This window comes from Propithecus coquereli, unplaced genomic scaffold (assembly GCF_000956105.1).
Source record: "Propithecus coquereli isolate 6110/MARCELLA unplaced genomic scaffold, Pcoq_1.0 Scaffold154, whole genome shotgun sequence".
NCBI classification, from domain to species: Eukaryota; Metazoa; Chordata; class Mammalia; order Primates; family Indriidae; genus Propithecus; species Propithecus coquereli.
In genome coordinates this window covers 1,374,277-1,392,019 of record NW_012139858.1, presented here as the reverse complement: position 1 = coordinate 1,392,019, position 17,743 = coordinate 1,374,277, and the positions used below count along the sequence as shown (strand labels likewise).

Sequence of the window (17,743 nt, the reverse complement as noted above, 5' to 3'; positions counted from 1 at the left end):
GATCTCCCTAACTTTACTTGCTGGTTTGGAATCATGCAGAGTCTTCCACGGAATTAGTTCCAAACTCCTTCATGTGACTACGAAGCCCATGAGAACTTGCCTGCTGTTGACAGTCACCGTCACTGACTGACTGCCAGCTTCATTCACATTCTTACTCTTAGAATTTGAGCAAATATTTATTGAGGGTCTATTATGTACCAGTAGAGCTAAATGGTGAGCAACCTCAGACTCTACCTCTGCTCTTAAATCTTCCATACTAATGGAGGAAATTGCATCAATCAAACAGATGTAGAATTACACGTGTGGAATGTGCTGGGATGGAGAAATGCACAGAGTTAGGGAATGGACAATAGAGTCTTCCTCGGTGTGGAGGTCAGGGAAGTCTTCTCCAAGGAAGTGACACTGGAGCTGCAATCTGGGTGATTAAGACGTTACCTAAGTGAAGACAAGCAGGAAGACAGTCCAGCCGACAATGAGACCAGTGGCAGGGCTTCAAAAAGCGTGATGAATAGAAGACTATTGCTACATCCTGAGAGCGAGGGGGCATGGCAGGAAAGGAGAGAGGGCATGAGAAAACGAGTGGACTGCTTTGAGCCGGGGGTTGGGGGGTGGAGAAGGGGTGGCACCCACCCCAGGGGTGGAGGGTGGATATGATCAGATTACCATTTTGAGGCCACCCTGATTGCAATAAGGAAACAAGTTTGGAAGGAATCCAACTGGTTTTGAGTAGAAAACCAGAAAAGAGGTAACTGTGGCTTGAATTGAAGTGACAAAAATGGAGATGTTCAGATAAAACTGTCAGTATCTGATGATGGATTTGATTTTGGGAGGAGAAGAAAGAGGTGTCACGGGTGCCTCCCAGATTTCTGGCTTCTACAGCCAGAAGGATGACAATGTCCTGCACAGAGACAGGCAACACTGGGACAAGCCCAGGTGTGAGTGGAGGCGGGCAGTTTTTGATCAGCTACTTTCTCTCCTGCCTCCAGCACAATCATGCTGTTTCCTTTCTGTGACGACAAGATCTCTCAGCCTCCCATTTTGTGGTCCAACATCAGTGATGTGTCCACTGCCCCTGATATGCATGGCGCTGGTTTAAGACTAAAGCCACAGCCCAAGCAGGTCGCTCTACCTGGAAGTCCTTCCTTACTGGGTAATTCTTTCTCATTCTCTAAAACCCAACTTAGACACCCTTCCCTCTTCCAGTATTTTTATACTCATGTCGATTTCAATTTGAAATTTTCTGTTTTCGTGCTTTTGTGCGGTAGACTCTAAGCTCCTCAGAACCAGAAAATGGGACTTGTCTTCATATTTGCATCCTTCGTGGCCAGCACAGGGTTTGACCTGTGGCTGATGCGCCACAAGTCTCTGCTCATTTTTTATGGATGAAGAAAAATGGGCATGGATAGATGATGGGACTTACTGAGTTGCTGAACTCGGGTCCACTTGCTCTAAGCAGTCACATGCCGTACCTTACACTCTGCTTCCTGTGTCTGCCACCGTGATGTTACCTAAGGGCTGCAATCATCGCTGTCTGCTGTTGTTGGAGCAGCTCCTTAGTCAAAGACCCTAAGAATGGCTTAAGCCATTTTCTGGGAACCAGGAAAATGAGAATTGAGAATTGCAATTCTGTTGCTAACTTGCAAACCTTGTTCCAATTAGAGAGTCAACAAAAGCTTGAATGAGGATAATGTTTGGTAAATAGGAGGTAGAGAGCCATGGCTTTCTGAAGCAAATTATTTGTGTCTCTTTGCACTTGCAAAAACAGATCTGGAAGAAGAAAAACAATGTAATTGTGTTGGAGTCAGGGGAGCAGTGGGTGATCAAACTCTTCCTAACAACTTCACTGGCAGCAAGATGCCATGGAGATGCCCTGGGGGCATTGTTTCCTGGCAATGAAGAGATATGGAGATCTAAGTACCTGATCCATGGAAACTGCATTTTGAAGTCCTACCAGTGGTGCTGCTGGGACTACAGAGGGTAAAGACTTTTCCTCCTTACACCCCAAAGAACCTTCCTTTTTTTCTTTTTTGGTCTGAAAATCCTTAATGTTTCTGCGTATCTGTATCTAAGCACGAACATGTGCTCAACCATTATGAAAAACTCAATTATTTCCTCCAAGGTATCAAAGTATAATTCTTAAAAAGTTAAAAACATAATTCTCATACAAATGTATAGTGAGATCATGTTAAAGATGTATTTGCGTTAAATACAAGGAAAGGAGAGAGGCAAGAGAACTTAACTCATTAATGAGGAGGCAGGCAAGATGGCAAAGCTGACTAAAAGCAGATACAAGAAACAGATGCAACTATAGACAGTGGGGGAAAAAACTGCTGGAATGACATTGCTAAATTAGATACAAAATTAGACACCAATTTTTATTGTTCTGCTTCCATAGACCAATAAAACCATAACCTTCAGGATTATCTTTTCTGCTGGACACAAATAATTTTCATCTCTACTAGGCAAAAAGCATTAGTAAACTATCAGTTTTCTACATGTCAACGTGTAATTTTACCACATCTGGGCTCTAATCAGTAGAAAATAATAATTAAAGGTACGTTCCCATAGAGTCAGATAGGTCATATTGAACACTGAAAGGATACATAGTTTTTATTTTGCCTGGTTTCCAAGTTTTGGATAAATTTTCTTTACCAAAGGATCACAGGCAGGGAAATACCATACCCATTAGTCTTCCAGGATAGCCTGAGCATGTCTTGAGTAATGAAGGAAAACGAGGCTGATAGGGCAGAGAAGGAAAATGGATCCAGGCTTCAGAGATCATTTTAAAAATAATCTTCTAACTGATTGTAGAGACTTTTCCTGTTAAGAAACCAGTAAACTCTGCCTTGGCATTTTGACTGCAGGTGTCTTGCTGACAGAGAGCTGAACGATGCCCTTCTCTGCATATCCCGGCTGCTGGTTAAGCTCTATAGATCACAAGGGCATTTCACGTGGTTGGCTGGTTCCTTCATTCATTACATTTCACTTCGTGCATTCATTCATTTATTCATTCACATCCCAGGCACTGTTTTAGGTGCCAGGGATATAACAGAATAAAGAAACATGGCTTTTACCCTCATGGAATTCACATTCTGGTAGAGGCTGAGATAAGCGAGAAAAGAATAGACAGCATGGAATAACAATAAACTGTGAGAGTGCTGTCACTCTGTGATGGCGAGCAGTAGCAGGGCCGGCTTTGAGCAGATGGGTCACTGAGACCTCTCTGAAGAGGCAGCATTTAAACAGAGGCCCAAGGGATGAGAAGGTGCCAGTCACGGGCGGAACCAAGCACTGGGAACCACAAGTGCACAGACCCTGAGGCTGAAAACTGCCTTGTTGTGTTCTGGGACCTGTCCAAAGTCCAGTGAGTGTGAGAGTAGGAAACAAGGGAGAGAGAAACATAAGGAAAAACTGGAAAGGTGGATGGAGGCAAGATCAGGAAAGTCTGTGCAGGCCACAGTTAGAAATTTTGAATTTGTTCTAAAAGAAACAGATAGTCATTAAAGGGTTTTGTGCAGTGCAGCAACTCAGTTTGTATTTAAAAAGATCAATTATGGCTGTATGTAAAATGATTGTCCATGGAGAATGGATTATGAGGCCAAGGCTGAAAATAGGAAAACCATTTGGGAGTTCCCTGCAGCAGCCTAAGTGCGATAACGATCAGGCCAACCAATGTGACAACTGCAGAGAGGATGAACAGTGGACAGCTCGGAGATGTATTTTGGAGGTAGGACCACTGTGGGCCTTGCCACTGGATATGGAAGATATGACAAAGGGACCAAGAATGACTCCTAGGCTTATGCAACCGATGTTTAGTAGCACTATTCACTGAGATGGGTAAACAGGTTGTTTGGGGAATGGGAGGAGGCAGAATTGAAATTACTTAGGCAGGAAGCAATCAGGAATTCCATTTTGGACTTATTAAATTTTCAAGACTGAATGGACTATGACACATCCAGGTTGAGATGTCAGATAAACAATTGTCTATAGGTCTGAAACTCAAGGAAGAGGTCTGGGCTTGAAGTATCAATGGGGAATCTCAGCATGTAGCTATGTAAGGCTCGAGAATAGATGAAAACCCCAAGGGGAAAGTGCAGACAGACAAGAGGGCCCAAGTCTGAGAAACCTGGGTTAATATTCAAAGGGTAAATTAATAGTATAAAAGGTTCAACACTTCAATATCTCTCCTAACTTTTACAGAAACCATCCAACCATATCATGATTTAGTCTGTTTCCATTGCAGGACATTCTTAGTGACGACTGTAAGTCTGATTTGTCTGTTATTAGATGCAATGACTGTCAGGTGATTCCAACTGTGGAAATGTTCTCCATTTCCCACTCAATATCACTGAAGTCCCAAGAAAATAACATAGAAATAATATTTTCCTTTCCAATGATATTCTAAACACCTTTCTGATAACCTCTTTTTTGTCTACCAAGAGGTCTCCTGAAGAAAGGAGATAGGAAGTATGAGGACACAGGGCAGAAGAGTAGAGAGGAAACTTTTTTACCTCTTCTTCTTCGAGTAGAATGAGCCGAACCACGACAATGTGAATTGCATTGCCAATGCTTGGGTTATGGAACAGCCCGGTGACCTAGAGTCAAAAATAGAAAACCATTAGCCCAGGCCGGGCGCGGTGGCTCACGCCTGTAATCCTAGCTCTCTGGGAGGCCGAGGCGGGTGGATTGTTTGAGCTCAGGAGTTTGAAACCAGCCTGAGCAAGAGCGAGACCCCGTCTCTACTAAAAATAGAAAGAAATTAATCGGACAACTAAAAATATATAGAAAAAATTAGCCGGGCATGGTGGCACATGCCTGTAGTCCCAGCTACTCGGGAGGCTGAGGCAGAGGATCGCTTGAGCCCAGGAGTTTGAGGTTGCTGTGAGCTAGGCTGATGCCACGGCACTCACTCTAGCCCAGGCAAAAGAGTGAGACTCTGTTTCAGAAAAAACAAACAAACAAAAAAAAAACCATTAGTCCCACATGAATAGATAATAAATAAATGCCAGAGGGGGAAAATAGCATTGTAATGCATGTATAAGTTTATCTTACAGGTCAGAAATTTTTGGTGATGTGTTAAGAAGATATTTAAAGATAGTCTTTCAGGGTGATTGATTGGCCGTGCTCTTGAGGGATTAATGCCTTTCTTTTCTTTGACTCTTTCCCGAGCCCTCGGTATTCCCTGGTTTTATTGTCAGTTACTCAGGCAAGTACCTTTCCCCATCTCAACAGGACTAACACTCTCTTGGGGAAGGCAGAAAACATCAATAATGCAAAGGAAAAGCTTGAAATTAGGAGCATGAACTTTACTCCAATTCTAGCTCTAAGTAGCTCTAACTAGTTTGAGGAAATTATATTCTAATTCTTTGACTCAGTTTTCTCATTTGTTTACTACTATAAACCAATGAGACAAAGTCATCCTAAAAGGACTGAGTTCCTTGGCAAATACCTAGTAGAAATATGTAAATAATAAACTACAGATTTTTCACAGGACACACATTTTTAAGGGAAAGACAAATTTGTGCTTAATTTTGATCCTTATTCATCCTTAAGCAGGGAATAGACTCATATATACATATATATATGCACATATATAAATATATATGTTATACATACATATGTAAATATATATGAATAAAAATAAGTTAAAAGGACAAAAAATTTATTTATTTTTTGGCTGGGGAGGCATTTCCAATGATGTCTTTCACCAGCCAGCCCTGCCCCAGGCAGTCTAGAATACCATGTTCATGATGGTGAGGATATAGGACTCCACGTTCTCACTCCCATGATACTCGATCATCTTCGTGTCAGCCACCACCAGCGTCTCCACCCATCGCTCCTTGCTGATGGAACGCCGAGAGAGGCTTCTGCTTGGCAAGTTGTTCCTCTCCCACTTCTCCCGCTGCAGCTCTTGCTTCTGGGAGGTGTCAACACTGTCTAAACATTAAACAGAAAATAGTGGCCTAATTCTCTATGTGTCTCATACATTGCCTACATGTGTTTGTAAAGATGCAAGGCTGTAGGTTTATGTTTAATAACATATGAGTGCAATGTTCATATATACATGTCTGAAATAGAAGATCATTTTAAATTCATATGACTGATATAACTCAAATTTGAATCTAACAGAGGATCAAAAAGTACTTCTTTAAAATAATTACTTCTTTAAAATAATTATAATTATTATAATTATTTAATTAAATTATGTTTTCACTACTAAAAATATATAATCAAGAATGAGAACTTTTTCTTCTCTTTCTCCTCTAAATTATTCAGTACCTACTGTATGCAAGGCAGTATACTAGGCTTTTAAATGCCAAATTGTTTATCATCATGAATGACTGAGGTACATATTCGTCTCTCCATTTTGAAAATGTGGAAATTGATGCTCAAAGTGGCTGGTTCAATAATTTCCCCAAAGTCACACAGCCCATCCAGTCCGTAGAAGATCCAGGATTTTCTGTGCCCTAAAATCATGCACTCTGTCTCTTGCAGAGTAAACATGCATAAAACCAGAGTATATATAAACTGGAAAGCCTGCAGGAGTTTCAGGGCACCCCATTTCCAGAAGGTATAAAAAGAGCTGGAAAGAATCCAAAGAAGGACAGTAGAATTATCAAGGTGACTAATAGGTTTCAGTATGAAAAAGATTTGATATCTGAGGATCATGGTTTGGAAGACAAAACCTAGCCTAGGCTATAGAATTATGCAGAAAATTGGAAAGAATACCCACAAAATCATTCACAAAATCCCAGAATATTATAACTGGGGAACACATTCTAACCTCAAAGAGATCTATTTAAAACTAAAATGGAATCAAGGGCTATACCACACATAGGGAACCAAATGCTTAGCCCAAGTGGTGGTCAACTCTAAAAAGGTTCAGAGAGCTCAGAATGACCAGGGGAGCTAAGGAAAGATGATCAGGGGAGTGAATGAACAAGGAGGCTGGGCCATCGGCACACCCTTCCAGCCTATCCCCCCTCTGCAACTGGAATCCTGGCAGGGGCAGAACATGGAAGTGGGAGATAAACCTCAGGTCTCCTTCCTAACCTGGTGATGGCCATCCAGTCTCCACTCAAATACTTCCGGTGGGGGAGGGGCACGCACCAGCTCACAGGGCATCTTGTTCTGTTGGGAAGTTCTCTCCAGCACTGAGCCAAAACCTGCTTCCTTGTAATTCCCGCTGATTAATTTCAGTCTCATTCTTGGAAGCATCTAGAATAATGCTCCATCCTGAGGTCCTGCTTCAGACCCTGAATTGGGACAACTAAAACCTCATTTTCCCGTCTCCCCCAGTGTTCTTTAGGTGACAGAGCTGGTCACATGATTTGCTGTGTAATCCTTCCTGGTCCTCAGTCACTGTCCATGTGAAGTCAGAACACATTAAGCAATGTTGACAGAAGACATGAAACATCATCATAGGTGTAAATATATTCAAATTCTATTTCTGTTAGTTTTATTTCAAAATAATAATACTTTGACATAACATGTTTGAAAAATAATCCAAGATTAAGTAAACTTTGCAGGCAAGCCCTGTGAGGGTTTACAAATGGAGAGATGGTTAACCCCTCATCTGTGGTAGAATCAATTTCTATTTTCCCTCTCCACTTACTTTGCATGGAGAAGTATGAATTCCCTAAGAAAAGCCCAGAGATTTTATCAATGAGGTCTAACGCTCTGCACTATCCCATTCCCCTATCAGTCTCTCATCCCTTTTTTGAAGCTCATGGGAATGTTTTCAAACCACTATCCACATTAGAATGTCTCCATACAAGCCAGGCAGCCAGCCACTCTTGAGCCCATGTGGGCTGGTGTTTTCTGGAAGAGGCGTTACAGATTGGGCTGAGTACAAGAACCTGGTCAACACAGACTAGGTTCCGTCCCCTTCTCTCAGCCCCTCCTGTCTTGCCTGGTTGGGGTAGGTCTGCTCCCTTTTGAGCTGGTGTGCCAGGGCTACTGGTAGGGCAGATGGCTTCCTCACCCAGAGCCCTCGCAGAGCCCTTGGTGCCCCGCTGCCCTGCCCTGGGTGCTGGTCCCCTCATGGAGGCTTCAGCTCACCCTGGCTGTCAGAGACCACACAGTGAGTGTGCAGCCCTTTCATTAAAGCAGGACTCTGCGCTCCAGCTGCAGCCTTGGTCCTGCAGAGGTTCCCCTCTCCTCTGGACCCTCAGATGTCTAAGGTTAGAAGCTGGCAGGAGGCTGTCACCGATGAGAAACTGGTAGAAAGGAGTAGTAATTTCTCTGCTTCCCTTAGTGCTGTCTCTCTCTTCTCACTTCTCCTTCTTTACCCTCCCCCCTCTTCTACCTTTTACCCAGCAGTGTTAAGAAAGTTTGCTAGGGTGGAATGTTTATGTCCTGCCCCAATGCATGTGTTGAAGCCCTAATCCCCAATGTGACGGTATTTTGAGGTGGGGGCCTTTGATGGTGATTAGCCTTAGATGAGATTTTAGGGCGGCGCCCCCGTGATGGGATTAGTGTCCTTATAAGAAGAGGAAGAGACACCAGAGCACTTGTGCACACTCTCTTGCTCTCTCTCTCTGTCTTTGCATTCATGGCAAGAAGACAACAAACAAAGAGGACCCTCCCCAGACACCAAATCTGCCCACACCTTGATCTTGGACTTCCAATTTCTAGAACTGTAAGAAATAAATTTCTGCTGTTTAAGACACTTAGTCTACAACATTTTGTTACTGCAGCCTAAGTGAACAAGAGTTAAAAAAAAGAAAATTCTTTAAAGCCCATCAGGTTTCCTTCACTTCTCCAGCAAATAGGACTCAGTAAATGGTCTATAGGAGGAATTGTGGAATGACAGATGGAGTCTAGTGAGGGCATATATTTACTTTAAATCTTTCAACAAAACCTACATTTAGCACTTGCTAAAGTTTAGCTCTTATGCTAAGCCCATAGCCCAATATGTCACTTAATTGTGCCAACAATTCCATGAGATAAGCCCTATTATTATCACCATTGTTTAGATGAAGAAACTGAGCCTCAAAGTGATTAGGTAATTTTTCCAAAGTCACGTGGTGAAGGACAGAGCCCAGATCCAGTCAAGCCTGTCTGATTCCACCACAGCAACAGCAAACATTTACACGATAGGCTCTATGGGCAAGGCCCACACTACCCTCCTAGGAACAGAGGCAGAGCAGTAAGTGACGTGATCCTTGACCAATCTAACTGTGGGTAACGCACCATGAACATAAGAAAATTTCATTATCAGATTTCAAATAATTCCCAAGCAGAGAGACATCAGTTCCATTATATATAGTGCCAAAAGCTTTGCAGAGGTGGTAGGATTGAATGGGACTACCCTGGGAGAGAGGATTATATATTAATACATTTGGGCTGTGTCTTAATGAAATCATCCCAGATTTGACAAAAGAAATGTTTCTGCTAAGCAATTTTAGAAAGTACAAGAAGCCATCCCTAGACATTTATCTCCAAAGCCTAATGATAAAGCCAGCTAGTTCTTTGGAGTAGGTGAGATGCCAACAATTCTGAGAAGCTCCCCTGACCCCCCACCACACACACTGTATTTAGTGACCCCTCTTCTGGGCTAGAATAGTTTCTGGAAACACCCCCATCTGAGTTCTTTCCACACTGATATAATTTCCTGTTACTTGAAGGGCTCTCCAATTAGGCTTTACACAGCTAAAGGACCAGGAAAACATCTCCTTTACCTTCTACCCAGTGCCTAAAACTGTGCTTGGCAAACAGTGGCATCCAATAAATGTGTGAGGCATAGGTAAAGGAAGAACTGAAGATGAGTCAGAACTGATTCATGAGCCACACATAAGGAGGAAATGCAAGAGTTGTCCATTTTTTCCTCAGGTGATGATTTGTTTTCAATTAGAGCATTCTCCACACTGAGACTATTAAATGTTTTGAGGGCAGAAATCCAGCCAGAGGGGCAGTGTAGGTAAGGACAATTCCCAGTGCTGACAGAGGATTGACTTTCCTAGGCCTGAAGCTAAGGGAGTGCAGATGTCTGTCCAGTGTTGGCTGAAATCTCTCGGGCATGCTAAGCCCTAATAGAGCAGAGGTCCTAGAGATCCCTGGCAAATACAATTTACTGGGGACTTTTTCCTTCCCCAAATGCTACAGACAGCTCTTCACAAAGCTCTCTCTCTCATTTGGGGTGTTCTCAGGTAGCAGAGCTCTTACCTACTGCTGATCTCTGAGACTCAGGGTCCTCTGCAGACAGGCATGGATCACACCTTGACCAAGTCATACAGAAGAGCCTGGAGCAGTTCTAGGTAACAAGGAAAGTGGACACAGACAGGGGAAGACTCTGGAAATTACAAAGTTTCTGGCACATTCAGGGGTGCTCTTTAGTGTGCCAGTAGACTCCAGCATGGACAATGAGGCTGCCTCTTTGGCTTAGAGAATGGCCCAAGGCTCTGCCTCCTGCCCTGACTCAACTCTTGCCTCATCTGGATTCTCTTCTACAACTTCCTACCAGATTTCCTGTAGAGAAGGAGGATTTCTGCCCAGCCCATCAAGGTTGACTACTCATTGGAAATTGGCCACTAATGAGACCTGCTACCTAGTCTGAGGTCCAGCTTCCCATAAGATGACCCCCTCAAGTTGGTCTTCTCCAGCCCCCACTCTGCAGCTTCAGACAAGTGCAACCCAGCACCCTGACTCCCACCTTTTTACCACCATGTGAGGGAAGTCCTGAAAACATGACATCTTGCCAACAACACAGTGACACAAGCACTAACAGCCAACCTGTAGTGGAGTGCCTAGCAAGAGCTAGCCTGTGCTAAACATGCTTTTGGATTAGATCATTCATCTTTTAATTCTCACAGTAAGGATGTGAGGTTAAGTCTTGATATTTTACTTATTTGTTTATTTTTATTTTTCATCTTTTCAGAAATTATTGCCATTTTAAAGCAAGAAAAATGAGACTCAGAGATGTCAAAGAGTTTGTTCAAAGTCTCATAGCCAGTGAGCAGCAGAACCAGCTGAGTTAGTCAGAATTTCATGTAAGCTCATGGCGTGGAGATGGGATTTCCGGGTATCACCTGCCTAGAAACTGCAATGTGAGGAATGGAAAGGATCATCTGAGGGAGAAGCCAGATCAAACACCATCTGAGTCCCAGCCCTTCAGGTCCCCACCAGTTCTAAGCAATGCTTGAAGGACATTTGTCCAGAAGAAGCTCAATAGGTAATATGTGATCTTTTTACAGTAGATTCCTGGAGATAATGCCCTGCTTCTCTTGTAGAACCCATATGAACACAACTCAGGGAAGATATCCTAGGCGAGTGCTGGAGAGATGTCACCAGGAAGAAAAAGGAAGACATCTCAAGACTCATAGACCTGGATAGCTTTTATCCAGGTCCACTGTTAACAGTGTCTCACTTCAAAAAGTGCCTGTCAGCCTGACCTGAACCACTTGTCACCTTGGACAAGTGTCCTTATCTTTTCCTCTGTCTAATGAAGAAACTGAATTGAATTCTTCCTTTCAATACTTTAAGGATCATGGAACTCTTTCTTCAGACAAAGCTTATGCAGAAAGTAAGGACAAGAAAGAACCCCAAAGCTGCTGTGATCATCGAAGTGTGGCCCTGAGGGGGATTCCACCTGTCACAGCTTTAAACTACCAATTGACACCATCTCTAAGGGTCCTTCTGCCTCTAGTGTTCTCTGAGTTAAGCAAAGGTGAGCAAACACACCTTTCCACTGCCCACACTTACTTGTCAGCAGTTTGCCACTACCACACACACTTGCAACCAGAACTGCTTCTTGGCAGATCATCCTGGTTTTTCCCAGTGGAGTCAAAAGCTGATGCTGGTGTGCACATCCATCAGGAACAGTGGCTGAGCAGCCAGAGGTGTCTATCCGTTCGGGCCAGCTTTGGGTAGACTTGAAGTACCACAGCTAGGGAAAAAAGTCTACCTCATTCACTGTGAACTGAAAATATTTTTACGTTTAGGTAATAGACTATCCATTTCTCAAAACTGGCCACTGCTGAAGTGAAAACAGCTGTTTTTAATGATAAACGGGCGAAGCAACATGAGTCTAAGTGTTGGCAACTAGTAGATAGCAAAATCACATACTCCCCAGGCTTAAGGGTGTAGACACAAAAAGTGTAAGCACCTGAATAAAATATCAAAGTGAAACGTATTCCCTAACAGCTGGATAGTCCTGCTTGACACTGCCCTCGCTTCACTCAGAATATGTCAAAAATGAAGAAGGGCATGATGGATCTTTTGGGACATGTAAAACTTCCCCCAAAATAACAACATAGTTAAATCAAGTATAAGTAAAAGGGATGTTTTTAGATCCCTCCAGAAAGTCAATGAACAGAATGAATTTAAATAATAATTTGATCTATTATTAGTTTATTTAAAATCATCCATTTCATTTATTGCTAACACTTTTAATGAAAAGTAATTCCACTGATTCGAGATGTAACCTCACGCACTTTCTTTCCATTCCTTACTCTCTAATAGAAATATGCTGATGCGTTTCTCCCAATGAAGACCAGATGTGGAGGAGGCAGCTAAGGGCAGAAGGAAGGTAAACAAAAAATTAAATAATCAACCAAGTGGATAATGGGTCCCAGCATGCTTCAACATTAATAGAACTCTGTTGACACACTTCCCTCAGCTTAGTGACTGAGGATTGGTGAATGACCCAGGGACTTTCACGCTTTACTCAAGGCTCCATGAAATGCTTTTTATGGTCTCTATGTCCTCAGTGGTGAGTTCTCCATTGCTGAAAATTTCCAAAGAGTTTACTCCTACATCGTTACATTTCATGTAAGGTATGAATTTCTTCCAGCCTCTAAAAGACTATCTATATTGTGAATCTCCAAGTGGGAAACTTAGTACACTTGACAGTGAGTCCCACGTTGTTTTTGGAGCTCCCAATAATACCTAGTGTTCTGTGGCACATCACTTGGGAAATGCAGCTTTTAAGGGATGCTAGCTCAGGAAGGAGATTAAATGACAGCTAAAATCTCTTCATATTCTAAGTCTGTCATTCTATGGTGTTCTGTCTGGGAGTGAAGAATGAAAAGTCTTGTCCAGGAGCTATGGAATGGGCACAGAAAGCCAGGGCACCTGTTTTGTGAAGTAGCTTCTGCTTTCTTCTTAGGGCTCTCGTAGTCTTAAAGAAAGTTTACCTCTGGATGGACTAGAAAGACTATAACTTAAGTAGAGACCCCGAGGAAGCAGGAGAGACAGGAGAAGTGATTCTCGGAGGATGGAATTATCTTCCGTCTGTGGGGAGATGGGTGTGGGTGATGGAAGAGCATAGAGTCCTCATCTCAGCATTTCCTTAGGGCTAGTCCTGAGCTTCAACAGCACCTTCCAAACACAGGCCCACGCTAGGATTCCTTACCTACTTCCCTTACACATTCGGGCCACACTTTTTAGAAATTACTGAGTTCTATAAACATAGCATGTGCTCAATAAATACAGTGCAAACTGCTCACACAGACCGAAAGCCAACTGTTGACAGAAGAAAAAATGATTTAGTGTTGTCTAAATAGATCTAGGCCACTCTAAGGTGGGCCAACTAAGGTGGGCACCCTCTCTGTGTCCCTTCCCCAGCTTCCTGGGTCCCTCCTTTGTTGTCTGTATCAAGTCTGTAAAACTTACCATGTCAAATACCAAACATACCTAGGGCAATTTGTGCCTTCTTTTATGATGACTATCTTAGACTGACAGTTGTCCCCAGTATTTGTTCTTCCCCTTTTCCTCTTTGATTTTTTTTCTCGGGTGCTTGGCTTCCTAGAATCAAGACTAAATTTCCCAGCCTCCCTTGCAGCTAAATTCTGATCAATAGCTCACAAGGGGAAGTGCTACATGCAACTTCAGAACTTAAAGGCAGGGCAAGGGCCCTTCTCCTCCTTCTCCTCCTTCTCTTCCTTCCTGGACTAACCCTGGGTGGTCTAGGGTGGACGAGGAAGTGGAATCCAGACGTTGAAGAAGATAGAATAACAAAATAGAAGACAGGCAACAGAAGGGATCTGAGTTCCTGATGATTGTTAAGGCAAAACTTTGGACATTTTATCTTTAAATTTCATTGATGTGTAAGAGAAATAAAAGTCTACTTTTCAACTAAAATGGAAGAGGGATGTTTTGTCTGTTTTGTTCACTTCTTTTATCCCTAGTACTTAGAATAGATCCTTGCATTCAGTAACTCTATTTTAAATAAGTCAATCTTATTTGGGGTTTTCTGTCACCATAAACATATATTATCCTACCACATTATGTTTGTAGGCACTGCGTCTTCTCATGCATAATCTCAGGAAGTGAGTTGCTTCCATCTCTAAGTGGTAGTATTTGATCCATCCCCTCAGATCAGCATGTTAAGTGTCAATAAACAGTGAGTTCTCTTTTAGTACCTTCACTCTGTCAATACAGGAATAAGATTCACTCCCTGACAACCCACCACCACGAATGTCTTTCAGAAGGGCCATATGCCCACTCTTATTCTTGAGAAAATGATTCCATGAGTCCTATGCATGTTTTTTTTTCCAGCATATTATGGGGGTACAGATGTTTAGGTTACGTATGTTGCCCTTGCTCCCCCTCCCCTCCCAAAGCCAAGCTTCAAGCGTGTCTATCCCCTGGATGGTGCACATGGCACTCTTTGTGTATGCATATACCTGTCCCCTCCTCCCCCCTCACTATATGGTCTTTTTAAGTAACCTGAAGGCATGAAGGCTTAGTTAAGAGGGAACCTCACAGCTCATATGCACTTTTATTGATTGATTGATTGATAGACTGATTTTTATTGTTATTTATTTATTTTTTTTTTGAGATACAGTCTCACTCTGTCATCCTGGGTAGAGTGCAGTGGTGTCATCATAGTTCACTGCAACATCCAACTCCTGGGCTCAAGGGATCCTCCTGCCTCAGCCTCCCGTATAGCTAGGACTACAGGGGCTCGTCACACCTGGCTAATTTTTCTACTTTTAGTGGAGACAGGGTCTCACTCTTGCTCAGGCTGGTCTTAAACTCCTGAGCTCAAGCAATCCTTCCACCTCGGCCTCCCAGAGTGCTAGGATTACAGGCACAAGCCAGCCCACCCGGCCCATATGCACTTTTAAATGAAGCAAGAAAATTCTGGGTGATATCTATTGCGTTGCTCATTTATTAACACTCTCTTCATTGACATCAAAGGGTCAGCATGTCTGTTAGTAAGAAACCTAAGTTTCAGCTATCTTTGTTGCTGCTACAGCCAGATCACCCACCGCTCTTGATATTTCATTTCACCAACTTGTCCCCAGAACATAGATAGGTGCAAGCTCTTCCCACATCACCAGAGCTCCTCAGAAAATGAGCATCCTAATCAGTAATCGTTAATGTGGTGAGACAGCAATAATCAAGCTGATGGTCAAGAATGAAATCTTTTGAGTACACTAACCAGAGAAATACAGCACAGAGACCTTGAGAAACTATCTGCCCTGTCTTTCAACAGACAGCAACAAAGCGATTCCATGCTGACCAGACTTCCTTTTTACAGAAGGTGAAAGGAACCCTATCTACCTGTGGTCATATTTACATACATGTGGGCTTATTACATGCCTACATATGTGTGGGCATATTTGCAGTTCTTTCCATCTGACACTCCAGTTTATAAAACAGAGCATGTTGCAGGGCAATTTATTATAAATGTAGTATTTACATTCATTCAGGTTTCAAAATGGTCTGTTTTCCTCCTAGCATATACAGTCCTACTGCACCCAGAACCTAGGCCAAATAGATCCATTTCCTTACAGTTTTCCTCTATGGGGTATTTTTTGTAGGTTGGTTCGTTTTATTTGGTTTCTAGTTCACCCCTTCACTGAGAATGACTTTTTTCATAGTTTCCGCTTTATGTAGGTGTCTGTTTCCAGCTTTCCCCTTCTAGGGGCTCAGAAACTCGTCATCAGTCCCCTACACATAGGTTCTTAAGATCCAGACCTCAGGGCTCTAGGCAAGCCATCGTCTTCAACATTTGGTTACCTCTGATGTCTGCATTCCCATCGTTTTCTTTTCCTCTTTCTTTCTTTCTTTCTTTCTTTCTTTCTTTCTTTCTTTCTTTCTTCCTTCCTTCCTTCCTTCCTTCCTTCCTTCCTTCCTTCCCTTTATTTCTTTCTTTCTTTCTTTCTTTCTTTCTTTCTTTCTTTTTCTTTCTTTCTCTCTCTCTCTCTCTGCTTCTGAGAACTTTGCTCATATGCTTGCCCACTTCACTATCTACATTTGAAGAAAAGAAATTTTTTTTTTTTAAAGCTCTTCATCCAGAATTTTAAGTTTTCCATACTGGAAGAGAGGGCTAGGGGTTTCTGCAAGCTATCTAGTCTACAATATCTTTGGGTCATTTTTCACAGTGAAATTTAACCTCACTATACTTACACAATATGTACTTATTTACAAGCATGGTTTTGTAAATATAGTTTCCCAATGTGTTATGAGAATTTGTTTTCTAAATAGTCTAAAGCCATTGAACACATCATTTTTTCTTAGTCCTCTGTGGCATCACAGGCCTGACAAGGGAATTCAGGGCAGAAGGAAGTCAGGAGACATCGATTATTAATACAATCCTTGGGGACATTATATCAGCTGCAATCATGGATCACTTTTCTTTTGTAACAAGTGTCAAAAAGAGAGAAGCTGCAGTTTACTTTCTTCTAATAAAGGTCAGAATGATATTCTTGTTATGAACAAACGGCAGGATTTTTATCTCTTAACAAATGTAGCGAATAAAATGGATTTGTCACTGTTAGTTCTCTTACCTCTGTGTTTCATTTAATTTTCTTCTGTCTGGGTCCGCCTACTGTTTTAGACACCATCTCCCTGACAGGGAAAACCTTCTTTACAAGGGAGAACTGGATTGTGTCTTAATGGTCTGTGTAATTCAAGACTCAGCATAGAGCCTGGAGGCTTTTAAAGATGCAGTAAGTATTTTCATAATGAATGCATGGATTCATTCACTTAATATTTGTTTGTGGGGGTGGGGTAGTGTATATAGAGCAAACAAAAAAGTGGTGTTCACATTCTAGTGAATCTAATCTGAGTTTGATCACTCATTCATCAAGGAGGAGCTTTTTTGGGCCTGACTTGGGGACAATATCTAAAATGATTTCTCTAGAAAAGCTGGAAGTAGATAAACACTTCATTTGGGCTCCATGGAGCTCACTGATTTGCAAATGTTGAGCTGGTCTTAAACAGCTGTCTGAAGACAAAGGCAACATCAAGGGTGGCAGGACACTGGGCCCTTCACAGGCCTGAGGACAGGTCTCAAAGGCCCCTTGGACGCCCCCATCCCCCTACTGGATGGGCCAAGCTGGGGACAGACGCTGGTGAAGGGCTATGTAGGCATTAGGCAGGTCCCTGAGACTCCCTTCTCTGACTCACCACCTCACTCTGGAGAGTCCCCTTACCTGTCAGCAGAAGGGTGTGCATTTCAAATGCTGATGGCATCAGTGATCACAAGAGGAGCAACTATCTGGGAAGTGCTAGCAGGAGTGTCTTTTGGCAAGAGACAGTTACTCTCGGAGAGAACTGGAGCTTACCTATGTGGGCCGGGGCCACAAGCCAAGACACCCAACCCCACAAGCTGATGGTCGGAGTGTGGCTCTGATGGGAGGTCTAAGTCCCACAAATACTGCACTGACTCCTCCCAACTTTCCTTGAAGGCCCCCTTCATTCATTCAAGGGTCATGTCATCCAACATCGAGGCTTAGCGAGTCATCGTGCTAACTTAGAGAGTTATTTGTTTCTCCTTCCCCAGCTCTGT

The 17,743-nt window shown here is 42.7% G+C and overlaps 1 protein-coding gene across 1 annotated transcript in view; it reads right to left on the bottom strand.

The window, feature by feature from the left end:
- The window catches only part of ADAMTS12 (ADAM metallopeptidase with thrombospondin type 1 motif, 12), a 319,080-nt gene that overhangs the window by 107,861 nt on the left and 193,476 nt on the right, over positions 1–17,743 (bottom strand). Inside the window, exons 4-5 of the mRNA XM_012640504.1 lie at positions 5,741–5,937; positions 4,512–4,595 (exon numbers count right to left, since the gene is read on the bottom strand). Of these exons, the coding sequence (XP_012495958.1) occupies positions 4,512–4,595; positions 5,741–5,937 (281 nt within the window). The remainder of the gene's footprint in view (positions 1–4,511; positions 4,596–5,740; positions 5,938–17,743) is intronic.